The sequence below is a fragment of the Lonchura striata genome, chromosome 5 (assembly GCF_046129695.1).
Source record: "Lonchura striata isolate bLonStr1 chromosome 5, bLonStr1.mat, whole genome shotgun sequence".
Lineage (NCBI taxonomy): Eukaryota > Metazoa > Chordata > Aves > Passeriformes > Estrildidae > Lonchura > Lonchura striata.
Genome location: NC_134607.1, coordinates 61,048,817 through 61,074,354, shown reverse-complemented (window position 1 = coordinate 61,074,354; position 25,538 = coordinate 61,048,817). Strand labels below are relative to the sequence as shown.

At 37.1% G+C, this 25,538-nt stretch overlaps 1 protein-coding gene across 1 annotated transcript in view; it reads left to right on the top strand.

Annotated features, from left to right (window-relative positions):
• Positions 1 to 25,181, top strand: part of FAM185A (family with sequence similarity 185 member A) — a 33,621-nt gene extending 8,440 nt beyond the window's left edge. Inside the window, exons 3-8 of the mRNA XM_077783645.1 lie at positions 173 to 265; positions 4,553 to 4,691; positions 9,884 to 9,925; positions 14,439 to 14,534; positions 16,829 to 16,963; positions 24,745 to 25,181. Coding sequence (XP_077639771.1) covers positions 173 to 265; positions 4,553 to 4,691; positions 9,884 to 9,925; positions 14,439 to 14,534; positions 16,829 to 16,963; positions 24,745 to 24,860 — 621 coding nt within the window. The 3' untranslated portion in view covers positions 24,861 to 25,181. The remainder of the gene's footprint in view (positions 1 to 172; positions 266 to 4,552; positions 4,692 to 9,883; positions 9,926 to 14,438; positions 14,535 to 16,828; positions 16,964 to 24,744) is intronic.
• Positions 25,182 to 25,538: the final 357 nt, after the last annotated feature.

Here is a 25,538-nt window from a genome sequence, read left to right as displayed (position 1 = left end):
CCTTATGCAATAAAATTTTAATTAGGATTTATGTGTAGTGAAACACTGTCAAATCTGGTTCTGCTTGCAGGACTAAGGCTTCCAGTGCTTAATGTGGTACAACCTGAAAAACAAGATAACCATAACTAGAGAACAAGTTAGCCTAACTGTATGATTTTTAAACTTTTTTCAGAGCCATAAAATTGATATACGGACAAATGGTGGCAAAGTCATTGGTCTTGGAACACTTTATGGAAATACAGATATTTGTGCAACAGAAAAGGGGGTAAGTAGGAAGTCAAACTTTCTCTTCAGTGGCTTATTCTCCTCATTTATTGTAAAAGGACTAAATTTAAAGGGTGGGCTAAAGAATATGTAAATAACCCTCATTGCAGTTTCACTGTTTCTTAGGTTTGTTTGTTAAATTATATTATCCTATGCTTGATTTGGATTGATAAACAGGCTCCATAGAAAGCAGGAATAAGTATGTGATCAGTGGAGAGGTTGTTCCACTGATACAACCTATTTAATTATATGGACCCCTTACAACATTCTTAAACTTCCTCCTTGGCTAATTGTAGGCATTTGGATTCTGCAGAAGGCTCAGGAGTTTTACTGGATAGGGGCTTGATACTTGTAAATGCAATGCACTTCTAGTGTTACATAAGAATGGAAGAGTAGAAGGTTTTGCAGACTTCTTTGCAGCTGAGGAAATACAATCACATATTATATAATTATATATAATTTATATATAATGATATAATCTTACTGTGAGATGCAGTGGGAAGTATAACAATCAGAACAGTTTTGTAGAGAACTCGCTTGGTTTTTTTTCAGTAGATGGCAGTATAAGACTAACCACAAACTACTATACTCTGGTTTTGTTTCTTGACATAAGTAGGCAATTCTCTTTTATTTAAAGTAATGTAGAGCTAAACTCCCTACAGTTCTCACACCCAGTCCTGTTTTTAGGTATTGTAATGTCCATGCAAGTGGTTGCATTAGGATTCATTAGATCTGAGGTATTGCTGTATGACCCTGGGGAGCCAAGCTGAGGCTGGAAGCAGCTTGGATGTGTGCTCTGTCAGAACCCATAGACACCCTTTAAACCAACAGCACTGGGAAGAGTCAGAGAGTGGGGGTAATTCACCCTTGCCAAGGACAGATTTGAGACCAAACTAGTAAGTTCCAGTCATGCAGAGTCCCCTCTGTGAAGTGCTGTTTGGCACTGCTGTACACCTTGTGGGTCGGGTTCCCAGAGCAGTTCACTTACCTAGAGCCAGCTGTGAGCTGTTCTTAATGTCCTGCTGTAAACCAAGCAAATTGCCATTGGATTTTCCAAAACCTGTCACCATTAATTTATCTGTGTTTCTTTGGAAGTGAGTGTTAAGACTGCCTTTTATGTAATAAATGTAATAATTGTATCTGTATGGGAAAATACAGTTGAGAGATTGTTTTACTTTGAGCCTTTAAGTGCTTTTAAAAAATTAGCTCTTTTCAGAAACAATAAAACAAATGTCATACAGATTAGGTGGAAGTGCTTCTTTGTGATTGTAAATATTTGTACATAGTATGTAATATTACAAGTCAATCTTAGAGCTGTAAAGCTGTAGTAACTTGAGTGAGGTGAGTCATTTTAGCACGAATTCACAGCTACAGAGTGATATTTTGGCTTATGTTACTGAACTTCTCACTAACAAACTTTGTGGTGTGGTTAGGAAGGACAGATTTCTTTTCTCAACTGGCCACTTCTGTTAATAATCAGTCAGCCTTATGTCTCCTCTGTGTGTTTGTATGAGATGTTTCTTCCACCAGTTGCAGTTGTCATTATATAATTGTGGCTCTGTCAGCATTTCCAGCCCCCTCCTGGAGGTGGGGAGGGAGAGGATGTGGTATGAAGCACTAAGCACTTGAGAAATGAAGAATATTTAAGGGGGGAGGTGGGACAAGACACTAGAAAAACATTTGAACAATGATAGCACAACAAGGAAGGCCAAGAGCAGGAGTATATGGAGAAGGAGCTGTATATGTCTTATTTAAACATAGCAAGATGTTAGTTTTTATCTTGAAAATGTTCAGGTGTAAAACCTTCTTGGTCTGACTTGTACAGATGAAACCAATGGAACTTGAGCATGTGGTCAGTTTCAGTAACTGCAACCCCAAGGCTCTATGCCCAAGGGAAGGGATTTTTTCCAGAAGTTCTGGTGGTTCAATGGACAAAAATAAAGAAATTTGTTTGGCTGGGGAGTTATTAGCTAATCTATGCCATGGGGACTTTTCTATAACACTTGCTTTGTTGAGCCAGACATTTATGTTCTGCCAAAAATCCACAAGAGTTAAAGAATTCGGGATTGAAAACATATTTATTTTCACTGAAAAGCAATCCTATTTTTCCATGTTTTCCTCATCCAAAATACTTTTTTTTTCTTATGCTTGAGCAGTCTGACTGTCCCCTCCTCCATGCCCATATCCTGATTTGGGTTGCTCTGAAACAAATGTTCTTGCCATTGGTAGTTTTTGTTTTATCATTTATAGAGACTTCTCTTGTTCTGCAGAGACAACTCTATTTTAAGAAAGGTAGTTGAGGCCAGTAAATGAGTTGGTATGTGAAATTGTTTACAATAAAGCACTTAATTTTAAAATAAAGTAATATATCTAAATAGAATTAAAACTTGCATTCTTTAGGAAGAGATAGCTTTTTGAACTTCCCTTTGCCTGATTAGGAAAGCCACAAGGCAGCCAGTTTGGATACAGATTGTGCAGATATTTTTATTTTATTCCTCCCCTTGAAATTGTGCTTTGCTGTATTTTCATTGTGCTGATATCAGAGATGGACCTGCTCAAATGGGAAATGTTCTTTGCAAGTCATTTAACTCTTAGAACAGGTTAGGTCATGGAGCATAAAATGAGAGTGCCTTTGCCTTTACTTGCTGCTGTGGCCAGGTGTTTGCACTTTGCCATGCAGGGTTGGGGAGTGGAGGAGCACTTTGTGGGAAGCATTCCTAGGACAGATGCAATGTCAATTAATGTTTAAGATCTCTGGTTATTAGGGTTCTGTTGCAAGCAGGAGAAGATGAAAAGCAGAATTCTGTTTCAGTAGTGACAAGCTGTGCCTTTATTTTTGGATTTTGTTTATATCTGTAGCATCTGCAGTGATTGTAGACATTGACTGTCACGTATTTCTAAGTCTACCATAGGTTATGTGTAGCATTTTGATTTTGTTAAATCTCAGTGAATCTTGCTAAATTATTGGGGATCTATTCAGCATTGGAGCATCATGGGAAAAGTCTTAAGCCAGTAGTCCATTCTGTAATCTTATAATTTAATAGTTCAGCATGAATGGATGGGTAAGGCCAGAGTATAATTTGGCTGTCATATAGTCCATACTAAACCAGCCTCTTCAGCTTAGTTTTTGGGATACAATGCAGTACTGAGTTTGTGCAACACTAGTGGCTAATTTGTCAGAATATCTCTTGGTTCATCCATAGCTTATTCTTTATATAATATTAGACTGGAAGGGTTGACAGACTTATTTTTTTAGATCAACTTTTGTTTGCACAAGATGGCAATGCTAAAATGACAAGGAGGATTTAAAAATCATTTGAGCAAGGCACAGTTTCATCTAGAAAGCCATGTATTGTTTTATGTAATGAATAAGGATTTTGTGCAATTCACTGAAAGTCTGCATAAGCAAAATAAAAACAAACTGAGCAGGGTATGAACTATTGCATTCTTCAATCATAAATCAAATTTAACTGAGAATGGAGTTCAGTTTCATACTGCTGTTGCACAAGTATGTGAATTTTTCTGTTTTGTTCAAATATACTGACATATCATGTGGCTCATCACTTTTGTGTAATCTCATCTGTTGCCTTTTATTTCTCAAATGCATAGTGCAACTTTTCATATTCCATCCTCTCTCTGTTTCTATTTAAAATAAGTAGAAATGGAGATCTTATCCCTGGTTTTTCAAGGCTTTTTGTGTCTTTGGCTTAAGTCCAAGGGTAGAAGTCTGAGTAACCAATGTAATAGGAAAATTATACTGAGAAAAAGGATAGCTGGGTGGGGTTTTTTTGCAAACATTCACCAAAGATATATCTACAAAGTAAGGCAGTTAAAAATCTTCATAAATAGCTATGTGTAACAAAGAGGATGTTTCAATTTGTTGTGGCAGAAGATTGATCACCAGGGCTCCAAGTGACATAATGCTGTAGGAAGATTCAGTCTTCATAATTAAAGCCAATCCTTCATTTTATTTTTCAAAATGAAGTGTTCAAGCTTTGAAAATTAAATTAAGCTTTTCTTTCATCTGTTTGTGACTACTTGGGTTCTTCACCTGAACTGTGGATGTAATAACTCATAGGAATATTGTGAAGAATCATTAGTTTTTAAGTCAGAGCTCTTGGATGAAAATTTTTTTTATTTTGTCTTGTGTAGTTTTTAACTAAGAATCTGATTCCATTTGTCCTGCACCAACAACTGCTTTCCATTTGTTTTGTGTCTTAACAGTGTTACTTCCCACTGCTTTTTCAAGCTGTGATGACAAATTGTTGATTGTGTTTATTTCTCCTAGAGTGTAAATATAGAGAAGCTGCAGGGGACAACCATCAATATATCTACTGAAGATGGGCTGCTGAAAACGAAGTATCTCTATGCAGAATCAGCATCTCTCTCTTCAGAATCTGGTGATATTATGCTGGGAAGTGTTCATGGTAAGAAGGAAACCTGTCACAAATGAAGCTGCTTTGAAGGTGTTCAGGAACATTCACAGTAGCAAATGGACTAATGCAGTAGACTATCCCTAAATCAGCTGTGCACAGTATACAAGCAAAACAGCTCTAATTTCTCTTAGAGACTTAATGGATTTTTTGCCACCTAGCAGACTGTATTTTTGAAAGCAGTTTTTTTAAAGCACACTTATTAATAGCAAAAAGCATATATTATATGAAAGAAATGTCACACATACTGAGAACAACAAAATATTCTAAAATTCAGCAATGAAAATTATATTAAAAGTTGTCAGGAGGCTTCTCTTCCCCTTTCCCTATCCTTTATTTTCTTCATAGGAGAAGCAACTCTAACTCAACACAGATCATCTACCAAGAACTATTGTAGGAGAGTGTCATAATTAGAAGTTTTTATTAGAAATAGACTGTGTGCTTGCTGGCACCTTATATTAAGCATGGTGAGAGTTTTGGTTTTTAGAAGTTCTTAGAACTTAGCAGTCTCTAAACCATCCACTCTTTGTTGTCCTTCCCCTAGATCTAAAACTAATAAGCTACAGAGTATTTTATTTAAACAGCAGCTGAGGTTCAAATCTATTGTGGTTTTCTAATTTAACAAAACTCCCATTGAATTCAGACTGTGCTGTAATGCATTTATGGTGATTTAACATTGAGTAAAACAAACTGGAAGATGTACAAAGAAAATTGGTTTTCTGTCAGAGTTCCAGATTTTCAGCTATATCCCTTAGAAGGAATTTGCTATAATTTCTTAGCAATTTTATGTTGTCATCTTGCTTGAGAAATTACTTTTTTCCTCCTTGGAGGAGCAACTGCTTTGTCCATTTAAATGAATTGTGACAATGGTTTCTAAACCTGTTAGATAAAGTTAATTTTAGCATGCACTGACAGAAATAAACTGCTTTTTCTCCTGTTATTGTATTTTTCTAACATGTAGGCTTGTATTATTTCTGAAACTTCTGTCTTATAAGCTGTGCTGGTTTTTCTTACTTTATACAGTGTAATGATATTGTGGAGTGATCAGTTTGTGAGCAGGTTCACATCTTATTCCACATCCAATAGTTAATTTTTATTTTCTTGTTACAAAAATGAAATCATAACTACTGCAGTTAATAACTTTCTTCAGTAATGTCTGTTGCCATTGAGCTGAAGAACAATGTGAAAGCAAATAGAATTATATCCAAATTATGTAGACATTTCTTATGTTATTTGAGGATTATTTTTATGACCTCTTCACTAAATGGGCTTGGAACACCTAATGTTATTTTAGCTGTATGTTTTTTTTTTAATTGACCATTAACATTTGGTTGGTAATTTTACTCTATTTTTTGAGAAGAAAATATTTTTTCTGTAAAATATGTTCTCCAATCATGTTTTAATAGTAAGAACCAAGGCTTTTAAAGTACACATACAAACATGTATTAGCAGACAAGATAATTCCTACTATAAATGTCTGCTAGAAAAAATGGTTACTTTCACTTCTGATTTTTGCTCATAAGATAGCTCAATTGCAATAGTTTTGTCTGTGAGCACCTGGACAGATTGTTTCTTGGGCAACTAAAATCACCATTTCCCTACAGCTGACACTATAGGTGGCACCAAATCAGCACATCCTGCACAAAACTAAGCTGGATTTCATTGCTTTTGCACTGGGAAAATTGAAGTTAGGGTAGCACAGACTTTACAAACCTGTCTGAGACACATTTTGTGGTTGAAACTCAGGCTGTACAATCACGACACTGGTAGAGCTCAGACTTTCACAACTGCTCATTTGCATGCTTCATGCTTCTGTGGCAAATGAGTAATGCATTGTTTTGAAAGGAGTTCATTTTGGGTAAATTTCATCAGCTTCTGTAATGGGCATTAGAGATGTCAGGTGCTATTAAGCTTTTGAGTTGACACCTGAAAAAGAGATTTGATCCTGAGAAATTTCTTCTTTATCTAAGAGACAATAACATTCTCTACCAAGGGGCACATGGAAGGACTAGGGAGCCCCTCTTCGCAGAAGTCCCAAAGTCTTGGGTTGAGTTGCATTAACTATTAACTTCTTTTATAAATCTAGTTTAAATTTGGACTAGATATCAAATTCCTTCCCAGCTGATGTTTAAAGTGGGCTCAATTGGACCAAGCTTGCTCAAGGCCTTGTCTAGTTGAGCTTTGAGTATTTTCAAGTCAGAGATTTTATGAGCTTTCTGAACATCTTGGCCCATTCCTGAATTATTCTTCTGGTGGGGAAAAATCTTTTTTGATCATAACTTCCATTATGACCTGTATCCATTATTGCTACTTCTTCCTTCTTCTTCTGCATCACCACAAGAAGAATGTCTTTTTTTCCTCTATACACTCCCATTAGGTAGTTGAAGGCCACAGGAAGATTCCTTCTCAGCCTTCTCCTTTGAAAGCAAAACAAACAGATGCTCTCAGAGCATCTGATCATCTCTTAGTTAAGTACACTGGTGTCTTTCTTGACACAAAACTGGACACAGTATTCCAAGTGAAGCCTCACAAGAGGGCTTTACTTGCTGTCTGTGCTCCTGGTCACACAGCTCAGTGTGCAGCTGCCTTTCTTTACTCACTCCCACTGGAGATGGTGCCCATCGAGGTGCCCAGTCCTTACCTGCAAAGCTTCCTTGCAAACAGTTGGCACTCAGCTTACACTGCTTTACATCAGTAAAGGCTGTGATGGACTTCATATTTGCTCTTGACCTTTTCTTCTGCCATAGTCCATTAACTATTCAATTATCTAAAAGACTCGCACTGGGAAACGAGGTTTTTGAGGTTACTTTATATATTTGCACACTAATTTATATACAGGAGTGAACATACAGCTGCCTTGTCAATTATTTGAATAAGACAAAGTAAAATATCTGCCATCTTCCAAAGGCAGGGCAGTCCAGTGCTTGAGCTTAGAGTTCCATGATCCCTCCAGAAAATACACCTCTTGATATACCAAAGTATAAGTATACCTAAGTGTGTTCCCTACATTTCTGGATTTCACTGTATGTAGAGTGGAATTGTAGCTTCACATTTTACATTTTCATCAGACTAAAGTACAGACATGTCTATAAAGAAATTAAAATAAAATAAATTTCTAAAGTGATACAAAGTTGCATAATGGTTTATTTTCCTTTTTTTCTGCATTGACATAAGCATGCCTTGTTGAGAGCCTCCAAAACAAATTGAAGGCATTTAAATCACACAGCATAAAGTGGTGCCTTTACAATCCCAAAAGGCATCTTTTGCCCTGGGTCCTATACGATCCTGATTGCAATACTGTAATTTGAAATTTTACAGTGCTCATTGAAGAAGCAAAGATTGTAGATGATAGAAAAGATAACTCTTTCTTCAGAAGCAACAAACCCCCAGAACACTAAGGCACTGCTCTCAATATTCTGATAAAATTAATATGTTTTGAATATCATAATGCATTACATGTATTACAATGCTGAAATCAGTTGATTGTAATAATCAATTATTTGGTTTAATTACCTTTAGTCTGGTCTTTCTCTCTTTGCCCTTGATATGCCCAAGAAATACTTGCCTAACTTAAAATCCTAAGTTGTGTAGGCCTTCAGAGAACAGGTACATGACCAAAAGTGCAGTTCTGTGCACTGTCTATGGACAGTGCAGGACATTCCTGTCTGCTTAAAAGCAGCTTTTGTTCTAGCTAAAGGTTTGAAGTGAGCTTTTCACACCAATACATTGTGTTGACATTGCACGGCACTGGTGGTTCTGCCATGTAAGTATGTATCTAAATGGAATTTGATTTCTACATGTTGAATATTTTTCAAGGGTCTACTTATCAAAACAGGTAAGAAAACCCCCAGAAAAATGAACAGACCCAGGGGCTATATGCTGATAGAGTATAATCTACCTTCAGCTGCTTCATGGGAGCTGCTGACTGACAAAACCCTAGGTCTTTTTGTAGGTTGTACCAAACTAAGTGCCAGTCATAATAAAATGAGGAAAAGGATGGTATAATTATAGCATGCCTTTTATAAACAGCAAACATCTTTCAAGGTCGTTGAAAAATGCTTTTGTTTCTGCTCTGATTTTTAGAACTCCAAAGTATTTTGTACAGTATGTGCTTGAAAAGATGAATTTAAGACTGTTGATGATAGGCTGCTTTTCTAGCTTACAGCCCATGAACCACTAAGAAAAATACAGGTCATATACAGTGGAATGCACTCTGCCCTAATGATTGTTTACCACTGTGTAATTACACAAGATAGGGTAGAACTTAATCCATCTGCAACTTTTAGAACCTTTTCTGAAATATATTAAAATTATGGCTACTGTGCATTATTAAACTGCACTCAGTTTCTGTGATCAGCCTTAGTCTCCATTCTGTCTGTCTCTTGGGAGGATGAGAGAATGGCAGGGATGACATGGTGTGGTTTAGTTTTTAATTTTGAGCATTTCCTGTGACCCATTTATGCATGGAAATGGAGAAGTTTCTACAATTTAGTTAGACTATTAGTAGTAAAGATGTCTCTTCTGTTATGAGGTATATCTGTTATCCTTCCAGATGCTCTTGATATTATCAGTGAAAGGGCAGAATAAGTTTTGAAATTTTGAGCATGGAACACCTGTGCCTGTTTAAAGTGATGCAAGTTCAGTAGAAGACCATTTTACATTTTGTGCCTTGCACACTTTGTTTGATGTCTCCACTTTGTCCAACATATTCCAACTGAAGTCAATGGAAATGTTGGCAAGGGGTTGTCATGTACAAAATAATAAGTTTGGAGAGAGTAGGAAATGTTCAATGGTTCCAGGAAGTTGCCTTTGCAGATAACACAAGATCCCCTCCATCAGAGATGGGGTATAGGTATATAAAAGAGGAAAATAGAAACTGTTTGTTATTTATGCAGTTGAACTTAAATCATCTGTAGTGCTGTTGCAGGCATCAGAGCAATTAACAAAAAATTGCCCAAAGTAAGCTAAGACAATATTGTGCATTAGCCTGGTACATGCCTGTCTACGTGTTTTTTCTCCCTCAAATCCAGGTGGTGTCTTTGAATTTACTCAATGTTTTTCTTGTCTGGAATCACTTAATCATTACCCACATGAGTTGAGACTTTTGTTTGTAAAGCAACAAGATTAAAATTAATAAATAATATGTTTCAATAATGTTTCTAACATTTTTCCCTTTTTCATTACAGGTAATACCAACCTTCAGACCAAAAGAGGGAGTATCACAGTAGGTAGGTTCTGCCTTTTCTCTCTCTCTCTCTTATTCTTTCCCTTCTCCTTTCTAAAGGCTAAATATTCTCAAGGGAAATAAAAAGGAGGTGATTTCACACAGATGTTTTCACCTCCTTTTCAGGAGTAGCACTGATAAGTGTGACTGAATAACACCCTTTCCAAACTCAGCCTTTTGTGGCTGGGGGAGGCACATGGTATCACTTAATACTACCCAATGTTTGCTGGACTTTGCACAAGTGAGACTGAGTCTAGCTGTTACCTTTTAGATATAGATGGGATAAAAGGGCATGAGAAAATTCTCAAGTCTGCATCAAATGCAGTTGTGTCCTTACTGTAGTTCTCTCTCACATTTATTGCTATCAGTGATTAGCTATGTTTAATTTTTATATTGGGAAGCTAATAATCGATGTATTACTTATTTGGGGAAGTGATGGGAAGGCTTGTGATAATTTCAGTGTTGTCAAACTATTATGCTAATAGTTTTCCCTTTAGAAATGAAAATAGCTCATAAACTTTTTTTGGGAACCTGGGCATTTATATGACAGGATAACTCATAGCTATCAGTTCTGGTATACCTTCTGTCAGTGCATCTTACAGCACACAAACTCCAAAGTGAGAAACTCAAATTCTAATTATTGCTATAGCAGAAAACTGAAGTAACAAAATCATAGACAAGGCTCAGTGTATCTACTGAATGTAGAAAGATTTTCTCAGGCCCAAATCTTGAAGACTTCTGCTGATGCTGTTAACTGTAGTCACTCACTAAGCATGTTTCAGGGACAATCTCTAAGATGTGTTCAGGGACTGTTAACAACTCTTCTTATGTTTCTAAGAGCTCTATATTAGCATTCCTGGAAAAAGAATGCAAGACACATTCTTATGAGTTAGTCATTAAACCACAGAATTAAATTCAACTTGCAGAGCTGTTTTTCCTTCTCTTAAATAAACTCATAGGGTATGAAGAGTGTTTAAATAAAGGTTTCTTAATATAGGAGGTAGCTTTTTCCATCAACAGATGATGGTTATTTTCCTTAAGTAACCAGGTTCAGCTTAAGCATTAAGCCACATATTAGAGTTGAAGAAACTTTATTTTTCAGATTTCAATTCTAGTATCTAAACCAAGAATTTTTGCCAGTTTTCTATCAATAAGATATACTAGATAGCTAGCTAAACAGGAATTCAATCTTCTTCACACTTCAAATATGTTGGATTTTTATACTTCCTCCAGTCTAGAATCAAATCATAATGAATATTTTGTGTTCCTATAGAGATTGATTTTGTCACTGATTTTACCATGAACAAGGTCAGTCTTTAGGTGCTATTGGGAAAAGCATGTTTTTGCTTAGATTTAAGTAGAGATCACTTCTGTTTAGTTCTTTCTTTAGTGCTAGGCTGATAAAGTGAAGGGAGAAGTGATACTAAATGTTACCTTTGTAGGCCTTTCACTGATCTTTTTTGCAGTCTTTCTCAAGTTATGTGACTTAGGTTTTATTCTTCAAGCTCTATTTAATTTTCATAAAACTTAACAAAGACTTTTGTCCTTCCAAGGACATCTTGCTTCACCGTGCCCTTTTTTTTTCATTTTTTTTCTCTAGTACCAGTAAATTCTTAAATAGCTAAAGCTGCACAAGACTGACCATCTGTTCCATTTCTAGTAAAAGTCTTTGTCCTTGTTCTCCCCCTTGAAAAACCTGGAGAAAACCTTTTCCCCTGTCGGTCCTTAGCAAACTCTGAATTTAAGCTATACATCTTTTTCTTATTTTTACCATCAGTTATTCACATTTATATCAGATAGCACTGGGTATATATCTGAAAATAAATTGCCTTAGGTTTGATCTGTCATAACCATAAAATATGTATTGTCTCTGTTACCATTCGTTATGTATTTTATACTATTAGCCTATACTTCTTAGCATAGGGTCATTTTTCATTGTTGAAATATTTATTTTTCTGGATTTGGGCACTCTTTGGGTTTTTTTAAAATCCATTTTCTTTTCATTCCCCTTTATTTAAGTTACAGATACAAGCTTTAAACAGCATCTTTATGGACTTTGCAGAAGTGATGAACAGTTCTGTGTCTCTTGGTAGTCTTAATTGTATCTACACACTTGTATTTAATATCATATCTGAACCATTCATTACATAATATAATGAATAATATAAATAATAAATAAATGATATTTAGTTGTTTCCATAAAATATATTTCATGTTACTTACATAGGTCAAAGCTTAGCTGTTGTTTACTGCACAGTATTGTAGTGCCAGGTTTAGTGTTTGGTTATTGCTGCCAAGCTTCTTGGTGGTTTTGAAACTCTGCTGAAGTTTTTTCAGCCATAGGAAACTTTGTATTAGTAAAAAGGTACTCTGGGAGTCAAAATCTGGCAAGTCATCCTTCCACTTTTCAATGGAAAAGTGTTCCATTTCTCTCAAGGTTGTTTTTGGCTCCCTTGGTATATCTGTGCCTTGGTGAGCCTGTCCCTGCTGCACTTCTCCTGCATCCTCTGCATCCTTTATTCTTGTTGATGCCTCCTGCAAACTCAATGCAGTCTCTCACAAAACAGGAATTATTTTTATTTTAATATTTATTAATTGACAATCTAGGAAAGAACATTTTGTACAGTCTTGCAGATTCACAAAAGTTATCTTTCTGCTGGGAAGAATCTCAAAGGAGCTGCTTTTGCATTTTTCAGTGGGAAGAGAAAGACTTCAGTGCATAAATGTTGTCCCTCTAAAGCACCATCAGCTGGTGGTATGTGACTATTTGATGTTCTCCCTGGAGAGAGCTGCTGTTCTGTCACAGGAGACTTTTCTTTCTTCCTAGAATAGATAAAGAAACTTATTATAGCTTCTGTTTGAAACAGAAGAGTCAAAGGCTGGATGTTTCCTGTATCTGTTGCCAACAAAATCTCTGTCAAGGTTATGTGGAGTTGGTAATTGGCTGTTACTAAATTTGATGGGGAATATCTGCAAAAACAGCTTTTGCATGAAAACTTCTAAAGATCACAGCTTAAAACATGCATTAAAAAGGTCGATGCATGTAAAATTTTCCAGTTCTAATGACTTTAACTTTTCAACTATTATGAGAACCTTTTAAAAAAATTAACAGTTAAAATCAACATTTCATTTTCACTTAGACAAGCAAATAGACCTTTAGTACAAAGTCTTGAAATGGTAGAAGCATTCACATCCAGTCCTAGTTATTAATGTTTTCTTTTCAGTCAAAGCTCTTCTCAGTTTCTCAGCTGACTAAGTATGGATTAGCTGGGGTTTTTTTGATTACTTTCTCTTCCAAAGAAATCAGCTTTAGCTGTGGGATAAAGATTCTTTTCTGTGTTTTTGCTTTTGTAAGCAATGCACTGATCTTTGGCATCTGTGCTTGAAACCTGGGATCAGAAAAGCTCCAGATGAGTTTACTTAGTGGTAAAACTGTATGGCAAGCATAAAATGTTAGAGACATCCTTGTTAATTAATCAAGTTCATTCTCTCATTAATGTTTTTACTTTTTAAAATGGGAAGTTTCATTCAAGTTTTATTTTTTTAGCTACTTCTAACAGTTTGGCTGTTGGATTTTTTTCTATGCATATTCAGAAGCCAGTCTCTGTAAGTGTCTCAGAATTTCTTGCCAATACTTCAATTTCTACCATTGTCTCTAAAAATACCTCTCAGTTACTGCCTTTTGCTGGTGTACCAAGGTAATTTTTTGTGCTCCTCTAGATTTTTTTTAGAATTTCTTTGCAATTCTTATTAGGTATAAGCTTGTTCAGCAGTTTGAAAGTAAACTCTTTGGGACTTCACTTAATATTATGGAAGTCTATGTATTTAAAACTGGAATACATTGCAAATAATGACTACTCAAGTGTACACTTAAAACTTCTTAAGGACTTTCTATTTGTAAAAATGCTTCTTCACAAAGTTTTATGATGATAAATTTCTGCTGATAAGGTATAGAAGAAAAGTTAGGCTTCTCTGTTCCAAGGCACAGAACAAATGCTGTTCTGCACATATTAAACATTTGTTGATAATTCAAATGTAGTGAATCAGACTTTACAAAGCCTGTGTTCAGTTACTCTGTGTAACAAGAGGTTGCAGTGAGCAGCTGCTTGGTTTTTGCATGGGGTAGCTTTCCTGGGTAAAGTTCTTCCTGCACAGAGTTTGAGCAAATGAACTCTTTTGGAAACTAAAGGATATATTAGTATTCAAGTTTTGTGCTTGATTTTCACACAAAAATAAAAATATTCCTGTAGAAGGATGTACAGTTGGGCCCTTGTAGAGGTAGAACAACTGCAGAGCAACAGCCTGAGAACCAGTGTGTGCCCCAGTTCTGGAGTGGGGAGATAGGTTTTTTTCAGAAACCTCTTATTCTAAGTGAAGGCTGACAGTCTGTAAATTATTATGATACTTCTCAAACACAGAAGAATTGATAAAAATCAGTTTGAGGTATAAAGACATTCTGGCAAATGTTTACTTAAAAAGAGTGAATAATATACAAGTTCTTTTCTTTTGTTTTTTAGATTCATCAGATGGAAGTCTAAAAGCTTCTACATATCATGGGACAATAGATGTTTATGTCAGTCAATTAAGAAAAGTGGATCTGAAATCCCAGAAAGGTTAGCAAACTACAACAAATATTTTTCGTGGCAGATTTTGATGTGAAAGAAAAGGAAATAGGAGTTTGTTTTGGGGCTTTTTTATCTGTAAAAAATAGTTTGTGATTGTTGGTTATTTACTTTTTATTTTTGCATCATTATTGGAAGATGTCTATAAATCCTTAAAATACAATAAGCTCTGTAAGGGACAAGAAGACTTAAGATAGATTAAATGTGTTTGTGTTTTCAATTTTTTTTTCCTGGCAATATGCCCAGCAGAATTCTGCAGAGCTGACTAGGGTTACAGTGTTCCTTTGCCTTAAGCACAATTTTCTCCATGATGCTGTATATGCAGTGATAACTGACACACATACATTTATTTTTCTTGCCTTCTGACTGAAATGTCTTACTATAAAAATTTGAAGGCAGAGAAACAAAGATGGGAGAACCTTACATTACCATATTCCTTCATTTTCTCTCCTGCTTACTCACTAAAATTTCCCTTCTTAGTTAAAAACTCACACCTAAAGTTGAATTCATAGTTTTGCCATTCTGAAAATACGATGCTGTAAGTTACAAAGCACTGAATATATCTTGTTCATTGTAGTTTGGAAAAAAAAAAGGCACCAAAAAACCCAAAATGCAAACAAAAAAAAAATCCCAAACAAGCCAAAACACACCACAGCATTTCTACACTTGACTTTAATGTCATGTCAGTCACTTCTGGTAGTTTAAGCATGATATTTGGTCCACTTCTGTTTCCTGTGAAACAAAGCCTGTGCCCTGTTAAAACCTACCAGTTACTCAAAGTGGGACTCATGAATTGAAATAATTTGTGCATCCTTCTGTACAATATATTTTGGCTTCATTAGTGCAAAGAAGTTTGTTTATATTATTTCTTGCTTACCTTTTGTATCACTTATTTTGCTAAGTTAATATCTCTTTGAGCTAGAAGAAAAGAGGAATGTATTAAATAAAAGCTAATTAATGTTTTCAAAATATTTTCTAACATCTCTTCTGGCAGCACAGTTTAGTAAAGGCAAAGTTGAAGTTCTGTTTCTGTTTACCCTGTAAATTCAGAATAACTGCTGACAGCTGCAGTGTAGAAAATGTCCCATTTGTGATAAATGAGCTGCATGTGTGCGGGTTTTATGAGTCATCACTGAGCAACTCTCCAAAGAGGACCCAAAGATGAAGACCTTTTCCCTTTCTTATTCTAAGGCTTTTGTGTATCCAGCAAAATGCAGGCCTAAATTATACTGGAAGTTATTTGTTCATCAGAACTGTCACAGGCAAGTGATTTTGCTGTGTCTAACTAGGGTTGCTTTCTGGTGCTTCTTAGCTGTATTTTTTACCATGTTCTGCTTAAGCATCTGGGATGTATGTCAGGAATCTTTTATGTTCTTCTGTAGTGATTGGTGATATTGAGCAAAAACTAAGGAGCACATAAAAAGGCAGTGTATTCTGAATTTCTCAGGTTTTTGATCTAATGTGTAGGAGAGAGCTTTCAAACTTTGTGACTGAGTTATTCCAAAGGTGACTAATGTGGACAGCTTGGGGGCCCAGTGTCTGCCTTTGGCCTGATGCATAGATGCACATATTTGGGAAAGCAGAAGTCAGAATTTCTGGTTTTAATCTCAAAGTAGAATTATTCAGGCCACCAAAGCTGCAATTTTGCTACTAGTTTACATTTTAGTGATGCATAGTCTAAACTGGTTAGTCAGTTTTGAGACTGCATCTGTTGGAGGATGTGAACAGCTGGCCCTAAGCAGTAAAGCAAAGACAATTGCCAGTGTTCAAAGTAAGTGAGCAGCATCTCATCCTTCCAGAGCAGCAATTCTTTCATCGTGTGCCATGCAGTGACTGAGTTATTTGTCAAGTCTGAGGCCCTGTCCTTGCTCTGGAATGTCAATATGCAACTAGAATATGAACTTAAATTCATAATACCTGTGAGATCTATTATATTTGTTTCCCTTGATCCTTCCTGTAATAAGATCCTCTAACAAAAGACATTACTTGACATATATGTCACTATTTATTTTCAAGTCTGTGAAGGAAATACTGTGATACCATTTTCTACATGTGACATACTCTGTTTATGATAAATAAAGACACCTTCATTTATCATAAACATTTATCCTTCCATTTATCCTTTAAGTGACCAAAAAAAAGAGGCTACTGTTTCTGAAGACTTCTCAAAAAACCCAACCAAGCACAACCAAATGATGGTTTGATTCAAGTTAGTAAAATAATGGACTATTTCATGCTTTGATCTCATGATTAAACTAACTAGCTTTCACTTAAATTTATACCAGGTTCAATTACAGTCAAGGTACCTGCATCTCTCAAAGCCTATTTAGAGCTGTCTGGAAGAAAAGTGGATGTGAGCTCAGAGATCCAGTTAAAAGAAACACAGAGTGCCTCCAAAGATGATCATGTAACTCTAAGTGGTAAGGCTTGCTAATCTTGGCTTCCAATAAATGTCTGCCTGGCCTAAGTCAAATACATCTACATTTCTTTATTAGTTTATTGCCCTTGGCAGCTGCTTGTTTAATCTGCTTCACGTTCAGATGTTTGCTTGTGCTCTTGTACTCCCCATGTTATTGGATGACTTTAAAATTTTATTTGGTAAATGACTTGTGAATGTAATCAACTTCTTCTTAACAAAAGTCTTAGAGCCAAATTCCCCTTTAGCATTAGTCCAGTGAATATGTGGGAGATAATCCAGGGGTGAATCTGTCCCATTGCTTTCTTGGCTTAGAAAATCACATAGACTTTCCTAGGCAATCTATTATGTTAAAAATATAATAATAATTTTTAAAAATCTGTTTCTGAGTCAAAGGGGGAAATAAAAGGGGTATATGGCATATTTATAAATGTACAAGTAGTGCAGCATAGGCTGAGAAATGATGGGTGGGAGATGAGCAGAAGAAGCTGGAGGAATAGGGAGAGAGAGAGAACATGGAAAGGTACCTGCAGTTACTGGAAGTATTCTTGTAAGGCATTTAAAAATGAACTTAGAATCCCAAGTCTTGCTGTTTCCTGCTTTAGAAACCAGTCATAAATTCACTGTGAGGGTGTGTATTTCTCTCCCCCACTCCAGATGTGGCTATCTAGAAGTTAAGGCTGTTGCTTTTACCAATTACACAATTGGCTTTAGAGAAAACATTAACTTCATGTGTCTGGGGACTCCAGCTTTATACTTGAACGTGTTATGTCAGTGTGACCTGTTGTGATAGCAGATTGGGTAAGTTTGAATTTTAAAAGGAAATATGCATAAAAACTCTTTTCTTCCTCAATGTAAGATGGACATCTCAGAGTCAGGAAAACATTGGAAGTGTAATTATATAATTTTAGTATGTAGCCTGCTTATATATCTCTTCCTGCCTAGAAACAGTAACTAGCACTTAAATTTAGTAGTGGTAATTAAATATAGTTTCTTTAAAAACCGTAAACGGAGGTTGTCAGGCTAGAAATCTGTGGAAGGACCCCAGATTCAAGCAAGACTTGATGTAATGAATCACCTCAGCAGTAAAACAAAACTTCTCAGTGAATGAGGACCACCAGCCAATCAATCATCTTGCTACTTTGGCAACATTAAAGATAAGAGTGGTGTTTCAAATATACACAGCTGAATGACTTCTCTGGTTTCACAACCCAGTCAGTGTTTATGTGGGACAGTCATCACTGAAGCAGAAGCAATTTTTCAACCCACTGTTCTGTATGGAAATGATCTTGGCACTTGAGGCCAAAAGTGACTCTGATTAGTTAACTCTCAAATATACATGCCCCAGAGGCACAGAAATCATCAAGAATTATGCAGTGGCAACAGCATTAGGCCAATGATTATCAGTTGTTTAAAGAACTTACAGCATTACATAAAAAGGGAGATACTTCCTGCTTCTATTTCTCTTTACCTTATGATGTATTCTTTCTGTACTTACCCCCTCACTATCAATGATTGCTTCTTCCTAAAGGTGATCTTTGGTAATTTTCTTATATAAGTAGATTCTCAAATAATTGAAAATCATTCAATACAATTTCTGAATCCTGGGAGCATTGTTGAAGTTTCAGGTACAAAGTCCATAGCAGTCCTGCTGCTGTGACTGGAGAAATGTAAAATAGAGAGTGAAGAGGGGCTTTGCCAAATGGTTTAAAAACTGTATCACAAGAGCATGGCAGTCTAGGAGTTTTATGCTTTTGAGTTCAAAGATTAGTTTAAAAACAGATGGTTTTTCAGAAAATCTGGTTCTCATGTGAATAGCACAGGAACTGTGACCTTTTAGGAAGTTTTACTTGCCTCTGGGAATGTTTGAAGGTGTTAGAGAGAAGGCTGTCCAGTGGGAAGACAGGGCAGAGTTCTGTGACTTGTAAACATGCCCTTATTCCTGCACTTTCCTGCTCTAGGAAAACCTTCCCTACTGCTTTAGAGCAGTCATCCTGTACACCATTAGCCCCCACTTCCACCTGAGGGGGCTCAGTACACTACAGCCCCACAAGCGCTCACATCCAGGGCTTTGCCAGCTAGCCAAGGAGTAGAGTGGGATTTAGTGAAAGCAAGATGATGGAAGTCTGGAGTGAGTGCTCTAGAGACAGAGGGATGAGAGTGTGAAAATGGGTTTGGTCTTTTAGGAAAATGAGGGACTTTGCTGCAAAATTGAGAGACTTGCTGAGAAAGGGAGGGGAACTAGAGAGCAGTGTCAGGAAGTTTTTATTCATTGAAGTAATTTGCAAGGGCAAGGCATCTGTTCCCATTGGCATCAGTAGGTAGTCTTGAAAGCAGTATGTATGACATAGTGAAATGTTACAAAAACAGAGTTCATGTTAAGGACTGGTCCAGCTTCCATCAGTGGAAGTGTTTGGATGTCTTTAGAGTCCTTGAGTAATTCCAGTAATTTCTGATTGTAATCATATCCAAGTGTTCTTTCTTTTCCCTGACAAGAAGAGGAGCCCTTACTGCTCAATATCTACCTTCTCCCTGTCTCCAGGTGTGCCTGTATTCTTAAATCTTATGCTTGTGGAGGTAATTACCTATAGGTAGTGCATGTGGTAAGAGAAAGAGTAGCAGGCTAAAAGATGTTAAACATTTAAGAAGAAAATGAACTTAGGAGTCCGTTATGTCACAGGGGTTGCAAACATGTTGAAGGTCAAGGTTAAAGTTCATATAAATTTGATTTACATGCTTTTTAGGCCATTTTCCAATAAGTTAAGTTCAAAGTACAAAGATAGGAACAATTACTTGTGTAGTCCCAAGAGGAGCAATATTTAAATAATATCAGGAAACAACAGTGTTACACCATTGAAAACAAACAGCATATTAACATGATTTTTCTGTGAAACTCAAAATAATCCTTTGGCTTTACATGGCATTAGTAATACTTTGCTGGAATGTGTCCAGTTTTGAGTACTGTGCTTCAAAACTGTGGAGTCTCTAAAAGAGAACATGTGATCAGAGTCCTAAAATCATGATTAACCAGAGAAGACTGGTTCTCCCCATAGGTTGTGGTGAGAAGCACCTTCTTCCTTACAACAGTCGTTCACTCAGGCATGCACTGAAATATTACAACTTTCACATCTGCCTGATGTTCCCTGCTGGAGCAAAGGGGATCTAGACAGTTGTTTCCAGCCATCAGGAATAATTACGTCTCACTGCTCACTCAGTGGTCCCTCATACAGTAGTACTGGGAGAGCAGCCTATGGAATGCTGTGGCCTTCCCTTTAGGATTGCTTTAAGGCCAGTGTGCCAGAGGGGGCTGACTGCATAAATCTCTTGTACCATGCACAAAACTTTATGGATGGGTGTGTTTAAGTCTTCTTTATGAGAATTCTATACTGTTTACTCTAAGGTAATACCTGTGTTTTTAGCAGCCTGGAGTTCAAGGGTTGAATACAAACACAGCTGGAAGGGGCAGTGAATAACATGAGAGAAGCAACTTGCCTTTGAAAGGGAAATAACTGAAAGAGCTTGTATTATGTCAGTGCTGAAACTTCAGGTTTTATCTGAAGCTTACCAGCTGCCCCAGTGTAGAGCTTTTTCTCCCACTGTGCAGCTGTCTTGGGTTTGTTGCAGTCAGCATTGCAGTTCTGATCCCAGGAGTAACACTATCTGCTGTCATGCCCCCTCGTTTAGTCTGTTCTCAAGGCACTTCAGAACTTTCCTTCTTTCTTAGAAGCAGTTTTTATTGACTCTTGGCCACTAGAATTGAGTGGGAAGAGCTTTGTTTTATAATGTCCCTCTACACACTGCCCTCTGTGAAGCCTTGATCCTTAAGCAATATCTTAAAAAAAAATAAACAAAGACCCAGGTTGTATCTGGAAAAGATTACATTCCTTTGAGTCAAATAGAAAGTTCATCCAACTTTTATTAAACACATTAGATGAGATGCTATCCTACAGATTTTTATTGGTTTCAGCTTGCATTCAACTCAAGCTGTTCACAACATTTTGATATATACACAGTCCAAACACTACCAATGAGCAACACTTAAAATATGATCCTCTTCTTGTGTTTTGCGGTATGAAAATAGAGCTCTCAACTTCTCCAGTCTCCAGGAAGGCAAGTAAATAAACAGTCAGTACTTGACTGTGAAGTTTTGCAAAGGTGTTACCTTCCTTTAAACACCACACGCTGGGGAGGGGGAGAAACACAACCTTTTTCCTGGGCTTTAAATTGAAGGGTATACACAGCATAATGGTGTATCTGTCTTCTCCTGAACTTAACTGCTGTCTTGATTGGTAGGTTTGGAAATTAATTTCCTTCCCCCTGCCCACCCCCACCCCCCCTTCTCAGTCCAGGAGGCTGTTTGCTTTTGTGATTTGATCAAGCTAGTAAAGTCTTCCTCAAAATCCACTTAGGTTCTCATGGTATTCAGAGTACAAGCAGTGAGTACAGTTAAGACCCTAGCGGTCATCAAAAGGTCTCCAGCTAAACCTTGTTGCTTGATTAATGCCTCATACATAAAGTAATTTAAATATAGGAAATAACTTTGAACCTCCTACTAGTGATGGGCTTAATAATCTTAATATTTGCCTCACAGGCAAATTTCCAGAAGTATAAGGAACAAAACTTTTTTCTGCATTCACATGGGAAAAACAAAATGAGAAGCAGAGCTCAGACAGCAACTCGGCTTTAAAATGGCTTTTGGAAATTTGTTCCTGTGTTCCTTAAACTCTTCTTTAACTTTTTTACCAGGGTGTAAGCAGTGCATTAAACAATTTACAGCACTGATTCTGTGCTTCAGTATTTGTTTCTTTTACAGAAGTACAAGCCATAGTCACAAAAACATGAGAGAGAGGAACTGAGACCAGGCACTCCAATATGCACCTTCTGGAAATATATTTCTGCCCTGCATTTCTGTCCTCTCTCCCTAAGAGAAAAAGCTGTATTTTTAGTGTTCTACAGCTCTGTTAAAGGATCAGCTGAAATTTTCCTTTATACTTCTTTGTTGTAGAAGGTTCAATTTCTTGTCACCAGGAGGTTGATTCCTGTTTAAAAAACAGACTGATTAAATGTTTTAAGTGTTATCTATGTTTAAAAGACAGATTCTGTTTTAATTTTTGTTCTTTATTCTCTGATACAATCCTATTGAAAATTAGTGATTTGGGAAAGCTTTGAGGAACTGAACTTTCAAATTTTAATGGATTCCATATACAACACATTTGTCCAACTTGGTGATTCATCACAGATTTAAGTCTGCAAGTTAGATGATGAGTAGAGGTCTGTGGATTTTGTTTTACTGTAGGAATGTTACTGACACGGAGTGTGGTTGAGACTGCTGCTGTCTGGAGCAATGAGGAGTGCAGAAATTGTAGCAGGACATCCCCTTGGAGACACCTGAAGGCATGTTGTAGTCTGATAACAAGGGACACTGAAGTGACTCTGACATTGTTGGACTCCTCTGAGAACTCTGTACTTCCAAACCATACCTCAGCCTATTGTGAATTGTTGTGGGTTTGGCCCATAAACTTAAATCAATCCCACTTAGAGCTGCTAAAGCACTGAAACACTATTGAAAAGTTCTGGCACATAGGCCTGAGTTGTGGAAACCAATGCAGTGATGTCAGTTGGAGTTTTGCCACTGTTTTTGCTGTGGCCAGAATTTAATTTCAGCTGTGTTACAGAGCAGAGCATGTTTGCAAAATTGGTTCAGAATCTGCTTCCCTGCCATCCCTTGTGTTATTCCAGGCTCAAATTATTCTAAACTTAGAATTCACAAAGTTAAATGAACAGTAAAGTAATAATAAATGATATTTTGTAAAATAAACCAAAGTGAAGGTTGATCTTGTGATAAAGACACTGATTTGGGACTTTAAAGATCCCAGTTTAATTCCCAATATGGACACAAAACTTTTGTATAAATTTGGAAGGTCACTTATTCTCTCTTGGCCTCAGTTTCTTAATTATAAAATGAGACTGAGTTGAACTCTGTTATACAGTGAGCTTTTCAGAGCATGACTGTGAATACCAAGTGTATGGAAGCATGTAAGAAGACAGATACCTCCTGGTTCTGGGTTTTTTTTAGGCCGTTATCATAAGGAAACAGTAATAGTAACAAAATGTCCAGGCATCTGGACAATCAGGTCTTGCCATGTCTCTTTTCAGTGTTTACAATAACAATTAAAATCTTTGTAATTACTTAGCCAGATCAGTATCTCATGTAGAGTAATGGCTTAACCAGAACTGGCTACTGAGCACCAGGCTGCCACTCACTCCCCACCAGTGGGATGGGGGAGAGAAGCAGAAAAGTAAAAGTGAGAAAAGTCATGGTTGGGATAAAGATACTTTGAAATGAAGACTTTAATGGATAAAGCAAAAGCTATGCACGCAAGCCAAGTAAAATAAGGGATTCTTTCACTACTTCCCAGGGCAGGCAGGTGTTCAGCCATGCCCAGGAAAGCAAGACTGTATCTCATGTAACAGGTACTGGCTCAGATAAATGCTATCACTCTGAATGTCCCCTGATCCTCCTCCTGCCAGCTCTGATGCAGAACATTACACCATACAGTTCAGAGTATCCCTTTGGTCATGTGGGGTCACCTGTCCTGGCAGAGATCAGTATTAGAAGAAGAAAAGGTCTTGATACTCTGAAAGGGCCACTCAGAAATAACAAATTTTATATATTGTCTAACACTGTTTTCATCAGTGTTGGTCCATCCTAGCTACTATTAAAATAAAACCTATCCCAGAGAAAACCAGTACATGTAGGGCTTGTGTGGCAAGGTTGCTGGGAGGGGCTTTAGGGGTGGCTTCTGTTAGAAACTGCCAGAAGCTTCCCTTGTGTCCTACAGAGACAGCACCAGCCTGCTCCAAGATAGACTCAGCACTGGAAAGGGTTGAACCCATCAGTGATGACAAATAACACAGTCAAACAGGAAAAACCCTACTGCACACCAGCAGCTGGAGAGAGGAGTGAAAATACATGAGAGAAGCAGCCCTGCTGATGTGCAGGCCAGTGCAGAAGCAGGGGCAGGAGGTGTTCCAGAGTAGAGATTCCCTTGCAGCCCCTGGAGGTCTGCAGGGCTGCAGAGATCCACCTGCAGCTTGTGGAGGACTCTGTCAGAGCAGGGGAAGAGCATGAGGAGCTCTCCTCCTGCAGAGGCAGGAGTGGCAGAGATTATGTGGACTGACCAAAACCCTCATTCTCCATCCCCCTGTGCCTCTGGTGGGGAGGAAGTAGAGAAATAGCAGTGAAATTAAGCCTGGAACAAAGGGAGGGGTGAGTGGGATATGTTTTTAAGATTTGGCTTTATTTTTGTTACCCTTCTCTGAGTTGATTTGGAATAAATGAAACTAGTTTTTTCCCAAGTCAAGTCTGTTTTCCCTGTGACAGCAATTGGAAACTGAAATCTCCCTGCCCTTATCTTGATCCATGAGCCTCTTGTTATATTTTCTCTGGCCTATTCATTTGAGGAGGGGAGTGGTAGAATGGCTTTGGTAGGTACCTGACAGCCAACTAGGGTCAACCCACCATAACACATTTATTTCTTAGCTTAGAATAAAAAGTGCAGTATTATATAATAAAAACCACTACTCTGTTGTAAAGATGTATTATCAGAAATTAGATAAATGCAAAAAAACTGTGTCAAGAAGGAAATGTCTCTGCTAAAAGTACACAAATTCTACCAAATAAAAGTGCTATAATTGCTTCCAGGGAGCTTGGAAAAAAATGACAATATGAAGATGATGTGTTTACTGTGTGTCAAATTAAACTAAGACAACTGTCTTTTCCAGGTCACATGAATCAAAGGGATGAAACAGACAAATGGATTAAGGCTGACACACAAAATGGCAAAGTGTGTCTTAAAAGCCAAAGCTGGATCCAGTCTGTCAAGCTGAAGAGTTCTTAAAGGTGAAATAGGCCAAAGAGATTAAATCAAGAAACTACAAAGGAACATTTCTGTAAAATTATGAAACTTTATGGATGAATATTCTTAATATAAGAGAGACACTATTAAAAATGAGAGCATTTTAACCCAAGATTTGCCTGTGACAGTGCTGGTGTGGAACAGTCTGGTTTATTTAAGTGCCTTTCAGGAATGAGATGATCTTACGTATTCAGAATTTATGTAAGTTGACCCTCTTACCATATCAGTTTTAAAGCTGGTAATTTTCAAACAAATTTTGGAGCTGTCATTTAAAAATAAAAGAAGCAGTTTCAACACTTCCAAGATTTGAAAGCTTTGCAAGCTCTGTTATACTTTTAAATTAAATGTCTCAATACTGTGGGAATTCTACTGGTTTATGTGAAATGCAGAGAATTTTCTTCAACCAAATTGTATCATGGATAGGAAAAAATTTCAGTGTGGTTCTTATGTGGTCTTTTCACTTGGTGTTTGAACCCTGAGCAGTTCCTGCCTGGGCTATGGGTACTCTTTGTAGAAATACTTCTGTGAAATGGCAGAACTTGCTCCATGTCATCCTGAACCTCTGGTTTGTGGCTAGAAAGAAGAACTCCAGCTATGTCTACCACTGCTCATCTGCAAAGAAAAGCTTTTAAAATAAATAAAAGTACCATGGAGCTGGCT